The sequence below is a fragment of the Leuciscus leuciscus genome (assembly GCF_965113295.1).
Source record: "Leuciscus leuciscus genome assembly, chromosome: 5".
NCBI lineage: Eukaryota > Metazoa > Chordata > Actinopteri > Cypriniformes > Leuciscidae > Leuciscus > Leuciscus leuciscus.
In genome coordinates this window covers 41,220,193-41,235,584 of record NC_138729.1, presented here as the reverse complement: position 1 = coordinate 41,235,584, position 15,392 = coordinate 41,220,193, and the positions used below count along the sequence as shown (strand labels likewise).

At 41.0% G+C, this 15,392-nt stretch overlaps 2 protein-coding genes across 4 annotated transcripts; both read right to left on the bottom strand.

The window, feature by feature from the left end:
* Nucleotides 1–81: 81 nt before the first annotated feature.
* On the bottom strand, nucleotides 82–4,545 carry LOC309499194 (D-amino-acid oxidase-like). 2 transcript variants are annotated; one of them, XM_082170361.1, is made up of 11 exons: nucleotides 4,416–4,545; nucleotides 3,555–3,750; nucleotides 3,345–3,459; nucleotides 2,869–2,945; nucleotides 2,646–2,711; nucleotides 2,124–2,178; nucleotides 1,565–1,669; nucleotides 1,400–1,482; nucleotides 1,096–1,213; nucleotides 915–1,013; nucleotides 82–348 (listed from the first exon to the last, which is right to left on the bottom strand). In XM_082170361.1, exons 2-11 carry the CDS (start codon nucleotides 3,746–3,748, stop codon nucleotides 217–219), a joined length of 1,044 nt encoding a protein of 347 aa, XP_082026487.1. In that variant the 5' UTR covers nucleotides 3,749–3,750; nucleotides 4,416–4,545; the 3' UTR covers nucleotides 82–216. The 2 variants fall into 2 exon arrangements, with proteins under 2 accessions (XP_082026487.1, XP_082026486.1); XM_082170360.1 differs by having other exon boundaries at nucleotides 84–348; nucleotides 4,282–4,542.
* A 17-nt stretch (nucleotides 4,546–4,562) lies between these two features.
* Nucleotides 4,563–15,055, bottom strand: dao.3 (D-amino-acid oxidase, tandem duplicate 3). 2 transcript variants are annotated; one of them, XM_082170367.1, is made up of 11 exons: nucleotides 14,866–15,055; nucleotides 13,696–13,891; nucleotides 13,461–13,575; nucleotides 7,999–8,075; nucleotides 7,692–7,757; nucleotides 7,525–7,579; nucleotides 6,903–7,007; nucleotides 6,738–6,817; nucleotides 6,463–6,580; nucleotides 6,289–6,387; nucleotides 4,564–6,205 (listed from the first exon to the last, which is right to left on the bottom strand). In XM_082170367.1, the coding sequence occupies exons 2-11, from the start codon at nucleotides 13,887–13,889 to the stop codon at nucleotides 6,074–6,076; spliced, it is 1,041 nt and encodes a 346-aa protein (XP_082026493.1). In that variant the 5' UTR covers nucleotides 13,890–13,891; nucleotides 14,866–15,055; the 3' UTR covers nucleotides 4,564–6,073. The 2 variants fall into 2 exon arrangements, with proteins under 2 accessions (XP_082026494.1, XP_082026493.1); XM_082170368.1 differs by lacking the exon at nucleotides 14,866–15,055 and having other exon boundaries at nucleotides 4,563–6,205.
* Between the last annotated feature and the right edge of the window lie 337 nt (nucleotides 15,056–15,392).

Here is a 15,392-nt window from a genome sequence, read left to right as displayed (position 1 = left end):
TTGTGTCTCTGTGCACAGATCTCTTGCCACTGCACTGGATGTACATGTATGATAACAATAAATTATGATTCAAAAAAAGAAAAATAGTATGTCTTTATTGTAGATTAGTGCAGATAAATGTAGTCAAATGTATAATGCATCTCAATTTGACAATGGTTATTAGATTAGCGACAATTTAAGAGATGGATAACACTGTCCAGAAGCCCAAATCTATTATTACAGGCGTGATTTAGAGTGTGCCAGCAAGCCTTTCTGCTCCAGGATCTGTCCAAAGAGCCGAGCAGCTTCCTCAGCACATCCACGATGGATGGTCAGTCCAAAACCTCCATGTCCGTAGTTATGGATGACCTGAGGTGAATGAAAACAGCATGTGTGAAAAGAGGAGAATCTACAGACCCCTAAAGGGTGATGGAAAAAATATATAAGATCGGAAGAAAACACTCGCAAAACATTAGCAGTTTCTTTTGCATAAAACTTTTGCGAAACTTTACCGTGTGCTTAGAAATCTTTTGCGTTCTAATGCGAGACTTTACGGTGTGCTTAGAAATCTTTTGTGTTCACTTGCAAACTTTTGCGTTGCTCTAAGAAACTTTGCATTCGCTTGCAAAACTTTTGCATTCTGTTCTCCCAAGAAACTAGCAAAAGCATAAAAATAGTTTTCCCTCCTATTTCATATTATTTCCATCACCAGTTTTGTGAGAAAATGTTTTGCAAGCGAATGCAATGGTTCTTGGGGAAACACAAAAAGCATTGCAATATAATTTTTTTCTCCCATCTCATATAACTTTTTTTTCTATTACCATGTCCCATTAGGGGCTCCGCATGAACTCATACATCATCTAGCTGTTTATAGCGACCCCTCTTCATTGGAAGATGCCATAAGATCTTCAGTTTAAGGATCACTACGAGCTCACCTCAAATGCGCGTGGTCCAGATCGCAAGGTCTCTCTCTCCAGTCTAACTTTACTGCGTGCGGGCCTGAGACCAGTCCAGTCCTCTACTATCCGGGCATGCTAGAGAGAAAAATAAGATTCAATCCCCTCATGCAAGTCAAGCAAACAATAATTTAGCAAGGCTAGAATGCCTGAAAGCTACCTGTAGACTGGGCTCAAGCTTGCAAGCGGCTTCCCAAATTTCTCTATGGTCAACAGAACTGTTATGCAGATTCCAGTTTCCTAATTGGAAAACTCCACCCACAGTGACTAAACGACTCCTGCAGAAACAAACAGAGGACCTGAGGTCATGTGCAACTGCTAAGACAAGACTTCATTTTAGTCATGAAGTCATTTAGACTCTTTTTAGGTTTGTCATTTTTATTATTATTAATTATTATATTATTAATTAATTTTTACTTCAGTTTAAGTTTTTGTACTTCAACTTTTATTTCAGTGAGTCTTACCCAGGAATGATGTATGGTGAGTTGTAGACTCCTGATGAGGAATCATGTGTGAGGATCCAGTGCTTTAACCATGGAGCGTCTACCTGTTGATATAAAAGGCATGAGATCAACATAGTTCTATGCAAAAACTCTAAGTATGATTGACTTTTATCCACTAAACCTCACCTTAATGATCTGTCCTCTTCCTGGTTTGAGCTCAGGATCAGGCTGTAGGTCTCCTGATCGGACACCAGAGCAGTTGATGATAACATCAGCACCACTATCTGCCAACTGGAGGACAATTTTGAGGTCATTGCAAATGCACACATTCTATGACCGAAACCATTTTGCAACAGTACAGAGACAGACTCTCAGCATGAATTTAGCAGGAAAATTAGGGTTTTCTGTTTTCACATATTTTAAAATCTAATTTATTCCTGTGATGTCAAAGCTGAATTTTCAGCATCATTACTCCAGTCTTCAGTGTCACATGATCCTTCAGAAATCATTCTGATATGCTGATTTGCTGCTCAAGAAATGTCTTTATATTATCAATGTTAAAAATACTGTGCTGTTTAGTATTTTTGTGGAAACTGTTTTACTGTCACTTTTGATCAATTTAATGCATAATTTCTGACTAAAAGTATTAATTTCTTTTTTTCTTTTTATTATTTGGTAGTGTACATTTTAAGATCTTGAGATTTTCATTTATAAAGTGTGAGAATGATAATGGAATTTTTCAAACCTCTTGAAATGAACCAATCTTCCTCTGATAAAATTGAACCTTTCTTTGTCCTAACCTGTGTAAAACAAAGAAACATGACCAACTTGCCAAAGTCTGTTAATCATTGTTAGACCTGAAAAAGTTTATGCTGTAAATGAGTAACACATCCACTACAGATTTTACATAATTATATAAATGCATAACAGTTATTCTGATGCATATAAAATAGAAGAAAAAGTACATTCATATAAAAATTAAACACACACATATGCATGTATTAGATGTGTAGATACAAAATATACTCTAACTTATACAACTCTAACTTACAGAGAAAATCTAGAAATCTGAAATACTAATTATTCATTTTACGTCATAATGTTTATTTGTTTTAAATGTTTCAAAATGCAAAAACTGTTTGCATTTATTTCTGAGTTAAACTTGAATTTGAATCTCATATTTTATTGTGGACTTTTGAACCCTACTTTATTCCATTTCATTCCCATTCTAATTTGGGTTCCTGATAAGATAACAGGAGTCTCTCACCAGTCCATAAGCCAGGGCAGGTATGTCTTTCCTTCAATCATGAGAGCAGTGTTGAACCACCCAAAACTGAAAAGGATTGTGGAAAAAAGGAAAGGCGACACAACACACTACATTCACAAATCCAATTTAAGGGGTAGAACAACCAAACTGATTTTGAAAACAAGTCAGCAGCATCAAATTATAGAAATAACTTATGATTAGATACAGCTAACAAGTACTGTACCTATATCCCGGGAACATATCTAGTTCACGTTTAGTCAGCTGGCGAAAGCCCAACACAGCGTCTTTAAATGAGGGGTCCTGTTTGAGGGGGGCAGAGAGATTGCAGTAATTTTCAAAATGATCTCTCATGGATAAGTGAGATCTGTTAGTTATTTTCACTCTAATTTCATGCTGGTTTTAACCCATGCCAGAGAGAGGGGGCTCAGCAGTTGGATCAAGTGGATGTTTAAGGTTATTTGATTCTGACCACTTCTTCTTTTGTACAGCTATACAATAATGTTCATTATGTTCTGTTCTGCCATTTTGATCATGCCCTGCAGTAGTTATGGGCCCACAGGCAGAGACCTAAATGTGAAATCAATTACCTGACAATATAATACAGTATGTTCAATCTATTAATACTTGCAGTTTATATAACATTCTGTACACTAAAAAAAAAAAAACCCATTATATTCAATCGAAAGATAATTTTCTCACCGCCATAGGTTCAGTGCACAGGTTGTAGCCAGATTGAAGAAATATTCCCATTTGAACTGAATCTGGAGAGCTGAGGAAGCTTAGTAGATAGTCAAATGTTTCTTTGTTCCATTTACTGTGAATGAATAAAGAACAAAGATGTGCTTCAACTGATATATATAGTTCCCATTTTTATGCCACAGAATTGAATCGAAACAAATGAAACCTCACGTTTCTTGCACGTTCCCCTTGTCATATAGATACGGCTGCCAGAGTCCAGCAGCCCCGTCACTGGTGGTGAGTGGAGTTAAGACATCAGCATACACCTCTATGGTGAGGGGGGTGACCCGGCCGTGGAAGTGCTGGTAGATGCTCTGAGCCGTGGAGAGGCCGATGACCCCCGCTCCAATGATGCACACCTTCATGTCTGCAGAAAAATGCATAAATAACTTTTTTTCTATTTTAATAATGATATGCTGTATGCTCTTAAGCTATTTGATGTCTGTATGTTCTATGCAAAAAAAAAAACCCCTCTAAATTCAAGTGTATGCACGGTTTCATAAAATGTTGCAATTTGATTTGAAAACAATTTCAATGCAAACATGTGTCCAATGCTGCCATATGTTTATAGTGTAATGTGAAGGGCTTCTTTTATTTGATTATTAAGTCTTACTGTATGTCTATAAAAACCCATATGGACACAAGGAGCAAAGACAAGATTAAACATGGACAACGACAACTACTGTAACTAACACAGTTAGAGAGCTTGAGTTGTTCTTATTGGTTGCTTTCTTGTGGGCTTTCTATAGCTTAAAAAAGTAATGCATTGCATGTAATGTCAAGCTGGAAATAGCTACATTTACATGTGCATTTGGAAGACGGATTTACATTGCATTCGCGGTATAGGCCTATACTGCACTTTATTCGTTTATTTTATAAAAAGAACAGCTTCACTCACCAAACTTATTGTTACTTCCAAAAAGAAGTCGACGTTGTTCTAAACAGGTCCTTATCTTCTTTCTTGTATGCACAAGTCTTAAGCAACGTAATGACATGCCGCAAAATTTAAAAATTAACTTTATCTCACATTACCTAACGTCAACAGTCACGTTGAGCTGGCGCTATTAGTGTTCGCCTTCAGGAAATGCTCAGTATGGGCTGCATTTGAAATAGTCTTACATGGAAGAAATAGTATCATGCTTTTGCCAAGTCAGCCATAGTTCTGCTGAGTAAAAAGATTTGTTCATATTCGTTCAATGATTTGTTCAGACCTCGATCGTTACTCCATTAGATGGCGACAAGTCTACTGATTCACTCCGAGTACGCTGAAACATAAAGTTTCTGGTTTGCATTGCATTAAGTACTGTAAGTAATTGTGGTGAAAAATTAAATTAAAAAAATAAAACTATTATCAAAACACGACACTTTCACACAGATACCAGCTCTGCTTAGTTAGTTGTAAAGTGAGCAGTTGTCTGGAGGTAGCTATGATATTGTTGGTGAAAAAAATAAAATAACTTTTTTACTGTCTTAGCCTATTATTATTATTTACTTTACTTTTTTACTGGCATCTTTATTTATCATATTTGATTAACTTTTTATTTTGATGGCTAAATTCTATATCCTTAAATGCTAATCCACAGGAAAGAAACCATGCTTTTAAAAAATTAATACATTATATTGAATCAGTCTTGCCCACAGGTTGTACATGCATGTATCTCCTTTCATGCCTTTGTGTAATATTTATGAATTTATAAAACTGCTAATTTATTTGACTAATTAAAAAGGTGTGAGCACACATTTAAATTCATTCATAGGTAGTTGATTCAAATGTTGTGCAGATTTCTTTTGAGCAAAAAAAAAGTATGTTCAAAGTGGGAACCCTGAGAGCCCTTGCCACTACAGGTAATTTAAATATGTAAACAATAATGCTTCAAATAAATTTGAAAAAGCATTCAAATAAAAGCCTTAAATAAATCATGCTTGCATCTGATTCTTTGTTATACATTAGCAGTAGGGGAGTAACGATTCCCACGTCATGATTCGATACATATCACAATACTGAACTCACAATACAATATTATTGCTATACTCCAAGACATGGTAAAAGGTTAACAAAAAATGTACTGTTGATCAAAATGTTACATTTGGTTTGACATTGTGGGTGTAAATGAATATGCTTGGACTTGGTGCTGGAAACCCAATAGTGACACAAGAATAAAAATATTCATGATTCTAAAGCTGAAAAAACAGAATCATTTTAGACAAATATTCTTGCACTCTGTCACTGACTAGATGTATAAATAATGTTGTCTAAATCATTTTGTCTGACTAGATGTATAACAAAACAATGTTGTCATTTGGCATCATCAGGACCCACAAATATTCCCCCATTGCATTATTGTACATTATATTCAACATTATATATAGCAGTTTCTTGTAGGACTGACACTAAAACTCTGAAAACTTGAATTTTTTCACACACAGTAATTTTTATTTGTGGGTGAACTATCCGCGAAACATATTGATGCATTTTTTGACAATTCGCTTCTGTTATGATGTGTCATATTTTTAAAACAATCAAATTTTTTTTTTATAAAAAATATTTTTTTTTTATATATGAACATTTATTTCACTGTAGTTTATGATTCTTAAACTTTTTGGAATCAGTATGACAAAGTTGAGATTAAGAATAGCTTTGCTGATGTCTGATGAGATTATGGATTACACTGTCCAGAAGCCCAGATCTATTACAGGCGTGATTTAGAGTGTGCTAGCAAGCCTTTCTGCTCCAGGATCTGTCCAAAGAGCCGAGCAGCTTCCTCAGCACATCCACGATGGATGGTCAGTCCAAAACCTCCATGTCCGTAGTTATGGATGACCTGAGGTGAATGAAAACAGCATGGTGTGTGAAAAGAGGAAGAGTTAAGCCAATAAAATAGTGCTCTCTTCACTACAAGCTCACCTCAAATGTGCGTGGTCCAGATCGCATGGTCTCTGTCTCCAGTCTAACTTTACTGCGTGCGGGCCTGAGACCAGTCCAGTCATCTACTATCCGGGCATGCTAGAGAGAAAATATTTAGCAGATCTGTATAAAAAAAAACACTCTTTAGATAACAAATCTAGACAACTCTCCTACCTGTAGACTGGGGTCAAGCTTGCAGGCATCTTCCCAGATTCTTTTATGGTCAACAGAACTGTTCTGCAGATTCCAGTTTCCTACTTGGAAAACTCCACCCACAGTGACTAAACGACTCCTGCAGAAACAAACTGAGTGAATCGGACCTAGGACAAGACTACATTTTGCATTTCATAATAAAAATAACTCAGAGATTAGGTAAACAAACACGTTTGCCTTTATCTATGTATGTCTTAATACAAATATACATTGACTGTGACCATAAAGAAACTCACCCAGGTATGATGTACGACGCATTACCTCCAGATGAGAAATTATGTGTGCAGATCCAGTGTTTTATCCAGGGAGCATCTACCTGTTGGCAGATAGCACAGAATCTGAGATGACACTGTTTTGTCTAAAACTCAAACCCTGATTGAATTTTATCCACTAAACCTCACCTTAATGATCTGTCCTCTTCCTGGTTTGAGCTCAGGATCAGGCTGTAGGTCTCCTGATCGGACACCAGAGCAGTTGATGATAACATCAGCACCACTATCTGCCAACTGGAGACCATGTTTTGGGGGGTAATTGCAAACATTGAGCACAATCACTTTACAACAGGATGAGGTTCTCAGAAATAAGTAGCTCAAAAACTGGTTGCTATACTTGTCTTACTAAACTATGAAGTTCCACTGCATCTAGTATAAGTATGAATGATACAGAAAACTACAGAGCTACACATTATGATTATAACTGTTTAAGTAAGGAATAATTGACAACGGGCCGTTGAATTATTAGAAAATAATGCACACCCGAGGTGGTAATGCGGTTAAGACTTGCCTGGAACTACTTTAGCCGTGTGTTTCCATTAAAATGATTGCACACCTTAGAACAATTCGTCAACCAATCAGATTCAAGCATTCAACAGCCCAGTAGTATAATATGATTTATTTAAAATAAATAAAATTTTGCTTTTTTTGTGGATTTAATACTGATTTATAATTTCTTGAATTGAACATCTATATTAAAGCTTTTCAATTAATTGAAATGATTGAAAGTAGTCAAAAAACATGCGCAAACCTCTTTAAATGAACCAATCTTTCTCTGATGAAACTTGACATTTCTTTGTTTTAACCTGTATAGAGAACACCAGAAAATTATTAAAATGTATATGTTAGACATCTATAATGTATATGCATACAGTATGCAACTTCATCCAACTTCAGGTTACTGTTAAGATCTCTCACCAATCCATAAGCCATGGCAGGTATGTCTTTCCTTCAATCATGATGGTGGTGTTGAACCATCCATAGCTAGGAAATGGACATACACGACAGTGAGATCAATTACATTTCAGATGAACTGAACTTAAATCAATCAAACCAATTAAAACATCAGCACTTAAAAATGTATATACAGTAGGTCTGCCCTGACTCAATTTGAATGTCCAATTAAGCTGAATATTACTCCATGTCTTGTACGAGACTTTGACACTTAAAACAATGTCAGCAATATCAGTTATTAAACTTGTGATTAGATGCAGGTGATATATACCTGTATCCCGGGAACATATCAAGTTCACGTTTATTTAGCTGGCGAAAGCCCAACACAGCGTCTTTATATGAGGGGTTCTGTTTGAGAGGAGCAGAGAGACAGCTACAAAATAAACCTGAAAATTTAGCATTGTTTCCGTTCAATGACATGCCATCTGCATGCTTCATGAGCTACATTAAATTTCACACTACTATACATTTTGTCATAGATCGCGCCTCTGTGGCTCTCTCCATTCATCAAAGAACACCTTCACCAGAGTATTGAACTTCATTTCCCATAAACCCCGTACCTAGGACTAATCACCCACACAGGTGTTCCCAATTCTCCTCTCCATATAAACTGCATTCTGACTCTCACACATTGCGAAGTCTTGTTTTGCCCCGGCTAACATTTCCAAGCATTTACTCTCTGTTATTGATTCCCCGTGTACTGATTTGTGACTGTTCTTCGACTCCCGATTCCTTGCCTGCTGCCTGTCCTGATCTTCTGCCTGTTACCGTTTACTCTGTTTACTGCCGCCTGCCCCGACCTCTGCCTGGTATTGTTTATGTTCTTGGATTACCTTCGCTATTGTTTACGCTGTACTCTGACCACTGCCTGTTGTGACTATCCTTAATAAATACTGCAAATGGATCCGAACGTCTCTGACTCTGCATCACAGAAGACTTCGCCAACACAGGATCCAGCAGCTATGTATCGTCTGACCACAGAGGTAACATCTCAAGCATCCATGCTGGCTGCCCATCAGCAACAACTTGTCAAGCTAACCGCACTTACAGAACAGCTGGTCAGATCCATGCAAACACTCACCACACAAGCCGCCGCATCAGCCCCGGCAGCGGCCGCTCCTGCTCAGCCACCCCAGTCTGTGAGTACCCCATCCAGTAATCCTCGATTGTCCCTTCCTGATAAGTTTGATGGCTCTCCTGCGCTATGTAAGGGATTTCTGTTGCAATGCTCGTTATTCATCAATCAGCAACCACAGTTTTATCAGACTGATGACAGTCGAGTTTCGTTTATCTGTTCTTTGCTGACCGGAAGGGCTCTTGAGTGGGCGACGGCGCTTTGGCAGGGTGGTCAACTGTCATTCCCTTCGTATGACAGTTTCCTTCAACAGTTTAGAGAGGTATTCGAGCATCCCGCTGGAGGAGAAGATCCGGGTGAACTCCTACTGTCCCTGCGTCAGGGCGGATCATCGGCCGCCGATTACACCCTCTCGTTCCGCACCCTAGCCGCACAAACTGGATGGAAGGATGACCCGCTGAAGTTACTGTATCGCAAGGGTCTCAATTCTAACCTGCAGGGGGAACTGGCATGTCGGGATGAGGGGAAATCACTTAGTCAGCTCATGGATCTGGCCATTCGTCTTGACAATCTGATGCGAGCTCGGCGAGTGCCACAAATGCCTCGATTTCACGAACAGCTATCCACCAACCAGGAATCTGAACCCATGCAGGTGGGCTACACTCGTCTTACGCCAGCGGAGAGAGAGAGAAGAATGCGCAATCATCTCTGCTTGTACTGTGGACAATCCGGCCACATGAGGGCGACCTGTCCTAACCGCCCAATTCCCCGAGATTCTGCTGCGGTGAGTTCTCATCTCTGCTCTTCTAAGCCCTTTGAACTAGCGGTTACTCTGCGTTTTAACAAAGAAATAGTTAATACCACCGCTTTAATAGACTCTGGAGCCGCTGGAAATTTCATTGATCTGACTTTTGCTAAGACTCATTGCCTTTCTCTTCTTCCATGTGAATCTCGGATGGCAGTGGCAGCATTAGACGGACGCCCTTTGGGTACCGGCAAGATTCATTACATCTCTCAAGAAATCACCTTATGTACAAGCACTCTTCATTCTGAACTCATTCAACTGTTCACCATTGATTCTCCACGACATCCCATCATTCTCGGTTTACCTTGGTTGGAGAAGCACAATCCCACGATTTCATGGTCCGAGAGGCAGATAACCCAGTGGTCCACAGCCTGTCAAGAGAACTGTTTGCACACACTAACCAAGTTTACTCCCATCACCATCCCCTCTGAGAATTCTGATCTTCAGAAGATTCCGGTTCAATATCACGATCTCTCTCTGGCATTCAGTGAGAACCGCGCCAATCAACTCCCTCCTCATCGGTCTGGGGACTGTGCCATTGATCTCATTCCAGGAACCATGCCCACACGAGGAAGAATTTTTCCTCTCTCCCAACCGGAATCCGAAGCCATGAAAGCTTACATTGAGGAACAGCTCTCTAGGGGATTCATAAAGCCATCCACTTCCCCTGCTTCAGCTGGATTCTTCTTCGTGAAGAAAAAGGATGGAGGGCTGCGTCCTTGTATCGATTACCGCAGTCTCAACGAGATCACAGTTAAGTTTCGCTATCCACTACCTTTAGTTCCAGCAGCCCTCGAACAGCTCCGTACCGCGAGGTACTTCACTAAGTTGGATTTACGAAACGCCTACAATCTCATTCGAATCAGAGAGGGAGATGAGTGGAAAACAGCTTTCTCAACCACAACCGGGCACTATGAATATCACGTTATGCCGTTCGGGCTCGCCAACAGTCCTTCGGTATTCCAATCCTTTGTCAACGAGGTCTTCCGAGACATGCTCAATCAGAACGTTATTGTCTACATTGATGATATCCTCATTTATTCAGAGACTTTCGAGAAGCACGTGAAAGATGTCAGAGCAGTTCTGCAACGTCTCATTGAGAACCAGTTGTATGCCAAAATACAGAAATGTGAGTTTCATCAAACGCAGGTCGCTTTCTTGGGTTACATCATCAGTGCTGAGGGGGTGACCATGGATAACGGCAAGGTACGGGCAGTTGTAAATTGGCCTCAGCCTACCACTGTGAAGGAGTTACAACGTTTCCTGGGTTTCGCCAACTTCTATCGTCGATTCATCAGAAACTTCAGCATCACGGCAGCACCCCTCACCTCTCTACTTCAGGGCGGAGGTCGGCAGTTAAAATGGTCATCTGAGTGTATCACAGCATTTCAACGACTCAGGGAGAGGTTCACCACAGCTCCCATTTTACACCATCCAGATCCCGAGCGGGAGTTTATTGTGGAGGTGGATGCGTCCAATACAGGAGTCGGGGCTATACTGTCACAACGACAAGGTAATCCAGCAAAGTTATTCCCATGTGCCTACTATTCCCGCAAACTTACCCCAGCAGAGCGAAACTACGACGTGGGTGACAGAGAACTCTTGGCGATGAAGACAGCATTCGAGGAATGGCGGCATTGGTTGGAGGGAGCTCATCTGCCTTTTACGGTGCTTACTGACCACCGTAATTTGGAGTACATCCAGGCTGCCAAGAGACTGAACCCCAGACAGGCAAGGTGGTCCCTCTTCTTCACCAGATTCAACTTCAAGGTAACATATCGCCCAGGCTCTAAGAACGTCAAGGCCGATGCACTGTCACGTCAGTTTGATAGCTCCTCCAGTCCTCCCACATCTGATCCCATACTTCCCGCAACGCTGATTCTCGCCCCTGTCCAGTGGGACATAATGACTGAGATCTCTTCAGCACAAGGGGAGGAACAATCACCGCCTGAATGCCCTCCAGATCTTACCTACGTGCCTACCTGTCTCCGCACACGAGTGTTACAGTGGATTCACAATAACCCCAGTGCTGGACATCCCGGGATCACAGCCACTACCCATTTAACTACGAATCGTTTCTGGTGGCCTACGCTTCAAGCCGATGTGATCACCTTTGTGCATCAGTGCAGAACTTGCAACATTGTCAAATCATCCCATCAGAGACCGGCCGGTTTACTCCAGCCACTACCTATACCACAACGTCCTTGGTCTCACATTGCTATTGACTTTGTAACCGATCTACCTCCCTCCCAGACCTACACAACCATTCTGACCGTGGTGGATCGCTTCTCGAAGGCTTGCAGATTCATTCCCCTGACCAAACTACCCACAGCATTACAAACAGCAGAGGCTTTGGTGCAACAAGTTTTCAGACTGTACGGATTACCTGAGGATATAGTCTCCGATCGGGGTCCTCAATTCACCTCTCGTGTGTGGCAGGCATTATGTGGTCAGCTTAACATCAACGTCAGTTTGACGTCTGGCTATCATCCACAGTCCAACGGGCAGGTAGAGAGGCTGAATCAAGAACTCACACGCTTTCTACGCACTTATTGCCATCAGAACCAGCAGGACTGGAGCCGTTTTCTCATGTGGGCCGAGTACGCCCAGAATTCGCTGCGCAAACCATCTACTGGCCTCACTCCCTTCCAATGTGTGCTTGGGTATCAACCTCCTCTGTTTCCCTGGTCCGGGGAGCCCACCGATCTTCCAGCTGTTAACACTTGGCTTCAAAGAAGTGAGGAGACCTGGAATAATGCTCACGTGCACCTGCAAAGAGCGGTCCGCAGAGTCCGAGAACAGGCGGATCGTCACCGGAGAGGGGGACCTGAATACGTTCCAGGACAGTGGGTGTGGCTGTCATCCCGAGACCTCCGTCTTCGACTTCCCAGCAAGAAACTAAGTCCTAGGTACGTGGGTCCCTTTAAGATTATTAGACAAATAACACCAGTGTCATACCGTCTAGCCTTACCTCCTACTTATCGCATATCTCCCACTTTTCATGTTTCACTGCTCAAACCTGCCGGTGTTCCGAGTGGAGAGAGGGACCAGGACGAGGCTGCGGAGGAGGGCTCCCCTCCAATCATCATCGAGGGCGAGGAGGCTTACCGAGTAAAGGAGATTCTCGACTCCAGACGCCGAGGCAGGGAGTTACAATACCTGATCGACTGGGAGGGGTATGGTCCAGAGGAAATATCCTGGGTGAGATCACAGGACATACTGGATCCCGCGCTTACCACTGAGTTTCATCAGAACCACCCTACGAGACCTGCCCCCAGACCCCGTGGAAGACCTCGGCGTCGCACTGGCCCTCGCTTCAGGAGCCGCTCGCAGGGGGGGGGGCTCTGTCATAGATCGCGCCTCTGTGGCTCTCTCCATTCATCAAAGAACACCTTCACCAGAGTATTGAACTTCATTTCCCATAAACCCCGTACCTAGGACTAATCACCCACACAGGTGTTCCCAATTCTCCTCTCCATATAAACTGCATTCTGACTCTCACACATTGCGAAGTCTTGTTTTGCCCCGGCTAACATTTCCAAGCATTTACTCTCTGTTATTGATTCCCCGTGTACTGATTTGTGACTGTTCTTCGACTCCCGATTCCTTGCCTGCTGCCTGTCCTGATCTTCTGCCTGTTACCGTTTACTCTGTTTACTGCCGCCTGCCCCGACCTCTGCCTGGTATTGTTTATGTTCTTGGATTACCTTCGCTATTGTTTACGCTGTACTCTGACCACTGCCTGTTGTGACTATCCTTAATAAATACTGCAAATGGATCCGAACGTCTCTGACTCTGCATCACACATTTTATATATAAAGCATTTTAAGGAGGGAAATGAGCAGCTTCTCACTGGTAAAGTTTCAGTGCACAGTTCGTAGCCAGACTGGAGGAAGATTCCCATTTTCACTGAATCGGGAGAGCTGAGGAAACTTTGTAGATAATCAAATGTCTCTTTGTTCCATTTACTGTGAAAATAAAATAATAACATTTTATTCTCTACTAGATTATACAGCATCTCTGAAAACATGAGGGTGTGCTTCAACTGTTTCATATGCACTTTTGGATTCACTCAAATGAAACCTCACGTTTCTTGCACGTTCCCCTTGTCATATAGATACGGCTGCCAGAGTCCAGCAGCCCCGTCACTGGTGGTGAGTGGAGTGAAGACATCAGCATACACCTCTATGGTGAGGGGGGTGACCCGGCCGTGGAAGTGCTGGTAGATGCTCTGAGCCGTGGAGAGGCCGATGACCCCCGCTCCAATGATGCACACCTTCATGTCTGCAGAAAAAAAAATGCTGTAACAGGCGAATACCTCTTTTGTAACTCTTAGTGCTGCTTTGAACACTTAATTCTTTTCTTTTTTTCTTGCTGCAGGTCTTTTGCAGTCACTCGTTTTTATTTATTTATCCTGCCTTCTCAGAAATCTGGTTGCAGCCATTGATAGCTTCCTTTTTCTGCCCCGTCCAGGCAGTGTAACCACTGTTCCTTTAACTTTGAAATTACGAACTATGCTTCCAGCAGTTTCTCTAGGAACATTTAGTGCCTTCGCTAGCTTTTTGCATCTTGTTCCTTGTTTGTGAAGGGTGATAATATCTTCTCTTAACTTTTTGGACCATTCTTTTGACTTATTTGCCATATTTCTAACATACAGTCAAACGTGACACTCAACAAACCTAGCCAGTTTAGATTTTTCATGTGTTCTAGCTCAAGCACACTTGGTGCAACTAATGAAGACCTTGATTAGTTGCATCAGGTGTGCTAGAGACAACACTTATTTTGCAGATTTGTGCAGTTGTGAGGGATTCCATTTAGTGGGTTGAATAATTTTGAGACTGCGGACACCTTTAAAAGTTGCATTTCAGTTGAAATTTTGGAAACCACTTGATGAACCATTTGTTGTGTTAAGCTATTTAAATTACTTTTGTTTGATTTGTATATTGCAAACAGCTGAAAGTCTATACATTTTGCAGATAAACCTGATTTGCAATGGGGGTTGAATAATTTCGATTACAAATGTTGGAAAGTTCTTTGTACAACAGTTCTTATTATTTCTACAATTCATTTCTGCTTTATCTTTGTATCTTATGTGCACATAAAATACATACCTTTCCATTTGAAACATTATCACCAATCACCAATTCTGCCATGTGACTAATCTTGAAGAAATCTGCACATGCAAATGTATGCAAACTCTTTTGCTTATTGGTCACCTTATGTAAGAATCCATTGCACAGAAACAAAGTTTCACTCACCTGAATTAAGTTGGCCAGAAGTTTTCTCAAAAAAACTATAAGGAAAAGTCCCAAATGCTCTTATTGCCTCTCTCTCACATGCACTGCCTTATGACAGATCGATTTACACTGAAACCAGAATTTTAACTGCATTAATTCGTTAAGACTTTGCACAAATCTTGGATGACGGGGTAAAGTCCACTTGGTTATAAGAACCAGCCTCTAGTGGCCACCTCTTGATGTCTGTTAATTATTACACTTGAGCAAATAATTTTTTTAAAATTAATTCAATTCATAGGTCAACTTTGGTAAAACTTGGTATGATGCACATATACCAAACATATACAACATATTATTGTAAACAAAAATTTATTTCCTCCCCCATACCACCCGGATGTTTGGCTTGAGTGGATTTTATGCTTAATAGTGAGTGTTTTAATTCAGTTCAGGGGCTCCAATATTTTGAATCTTTTACTTTTTATTAAACATTACAAAGCATTAAAGCAATACAGATAAACATGAAAAAAAAAAAAAAAATGGGGAAAAAA

What these genes read in the sequence shown, in the direction of transcription:
- dao.3 (XM_082170367.1), bottom strand. Translation starts at nt 13,889, where the DNA reads ATGAAGGTGTGCATCATTGGAGCGGGGGTCATCGGCCTCTCCACGGCT. An exon ending in CTGCCATGGCTTATGGATTG is followed by an intron (nt 7,580 to 7,691) that starts GTGAGAGATCTT and finishes TTCTCTATACAG; the next exon opens with GTTAAAACAAAGAAATGTCA. An exon ending in AGCTTGACCCCAGTCTACAG is followed by an intron (nt 6,388 to 6,462) that starts GTAGGAGAGTTG and finishes TTTTCTCTCTAG; the next exon opens with CATGCCCGGATAGTAGATGA.
- LOC309499194 (XM_082170360.1), bottom strand. Translation starts at nt 4,378, where the DNA reads ATGTCATTACGTTGCTTAAGACTTGTGCATACAAGAAAGAAGATAAGG. An exon ending in CTGCCCTGGCTTATGGACTG is followed by an intron (nt 2,179 to 2,645) that starts GTGAGAGACTCC and finishes TGTTTTACACAG; the next exon opens with GTTAGGACAAAGAAAGGTTC. An exon ending in AGCTTGAGCCCAGTCTACAG is followed by an intron (nt 1,014 to 1,095) that starts GTAGCTTTCAGG and finishes TTTTCTCTCTAG; the next exon opens with CATGCCCGGATAGTAGAGGA.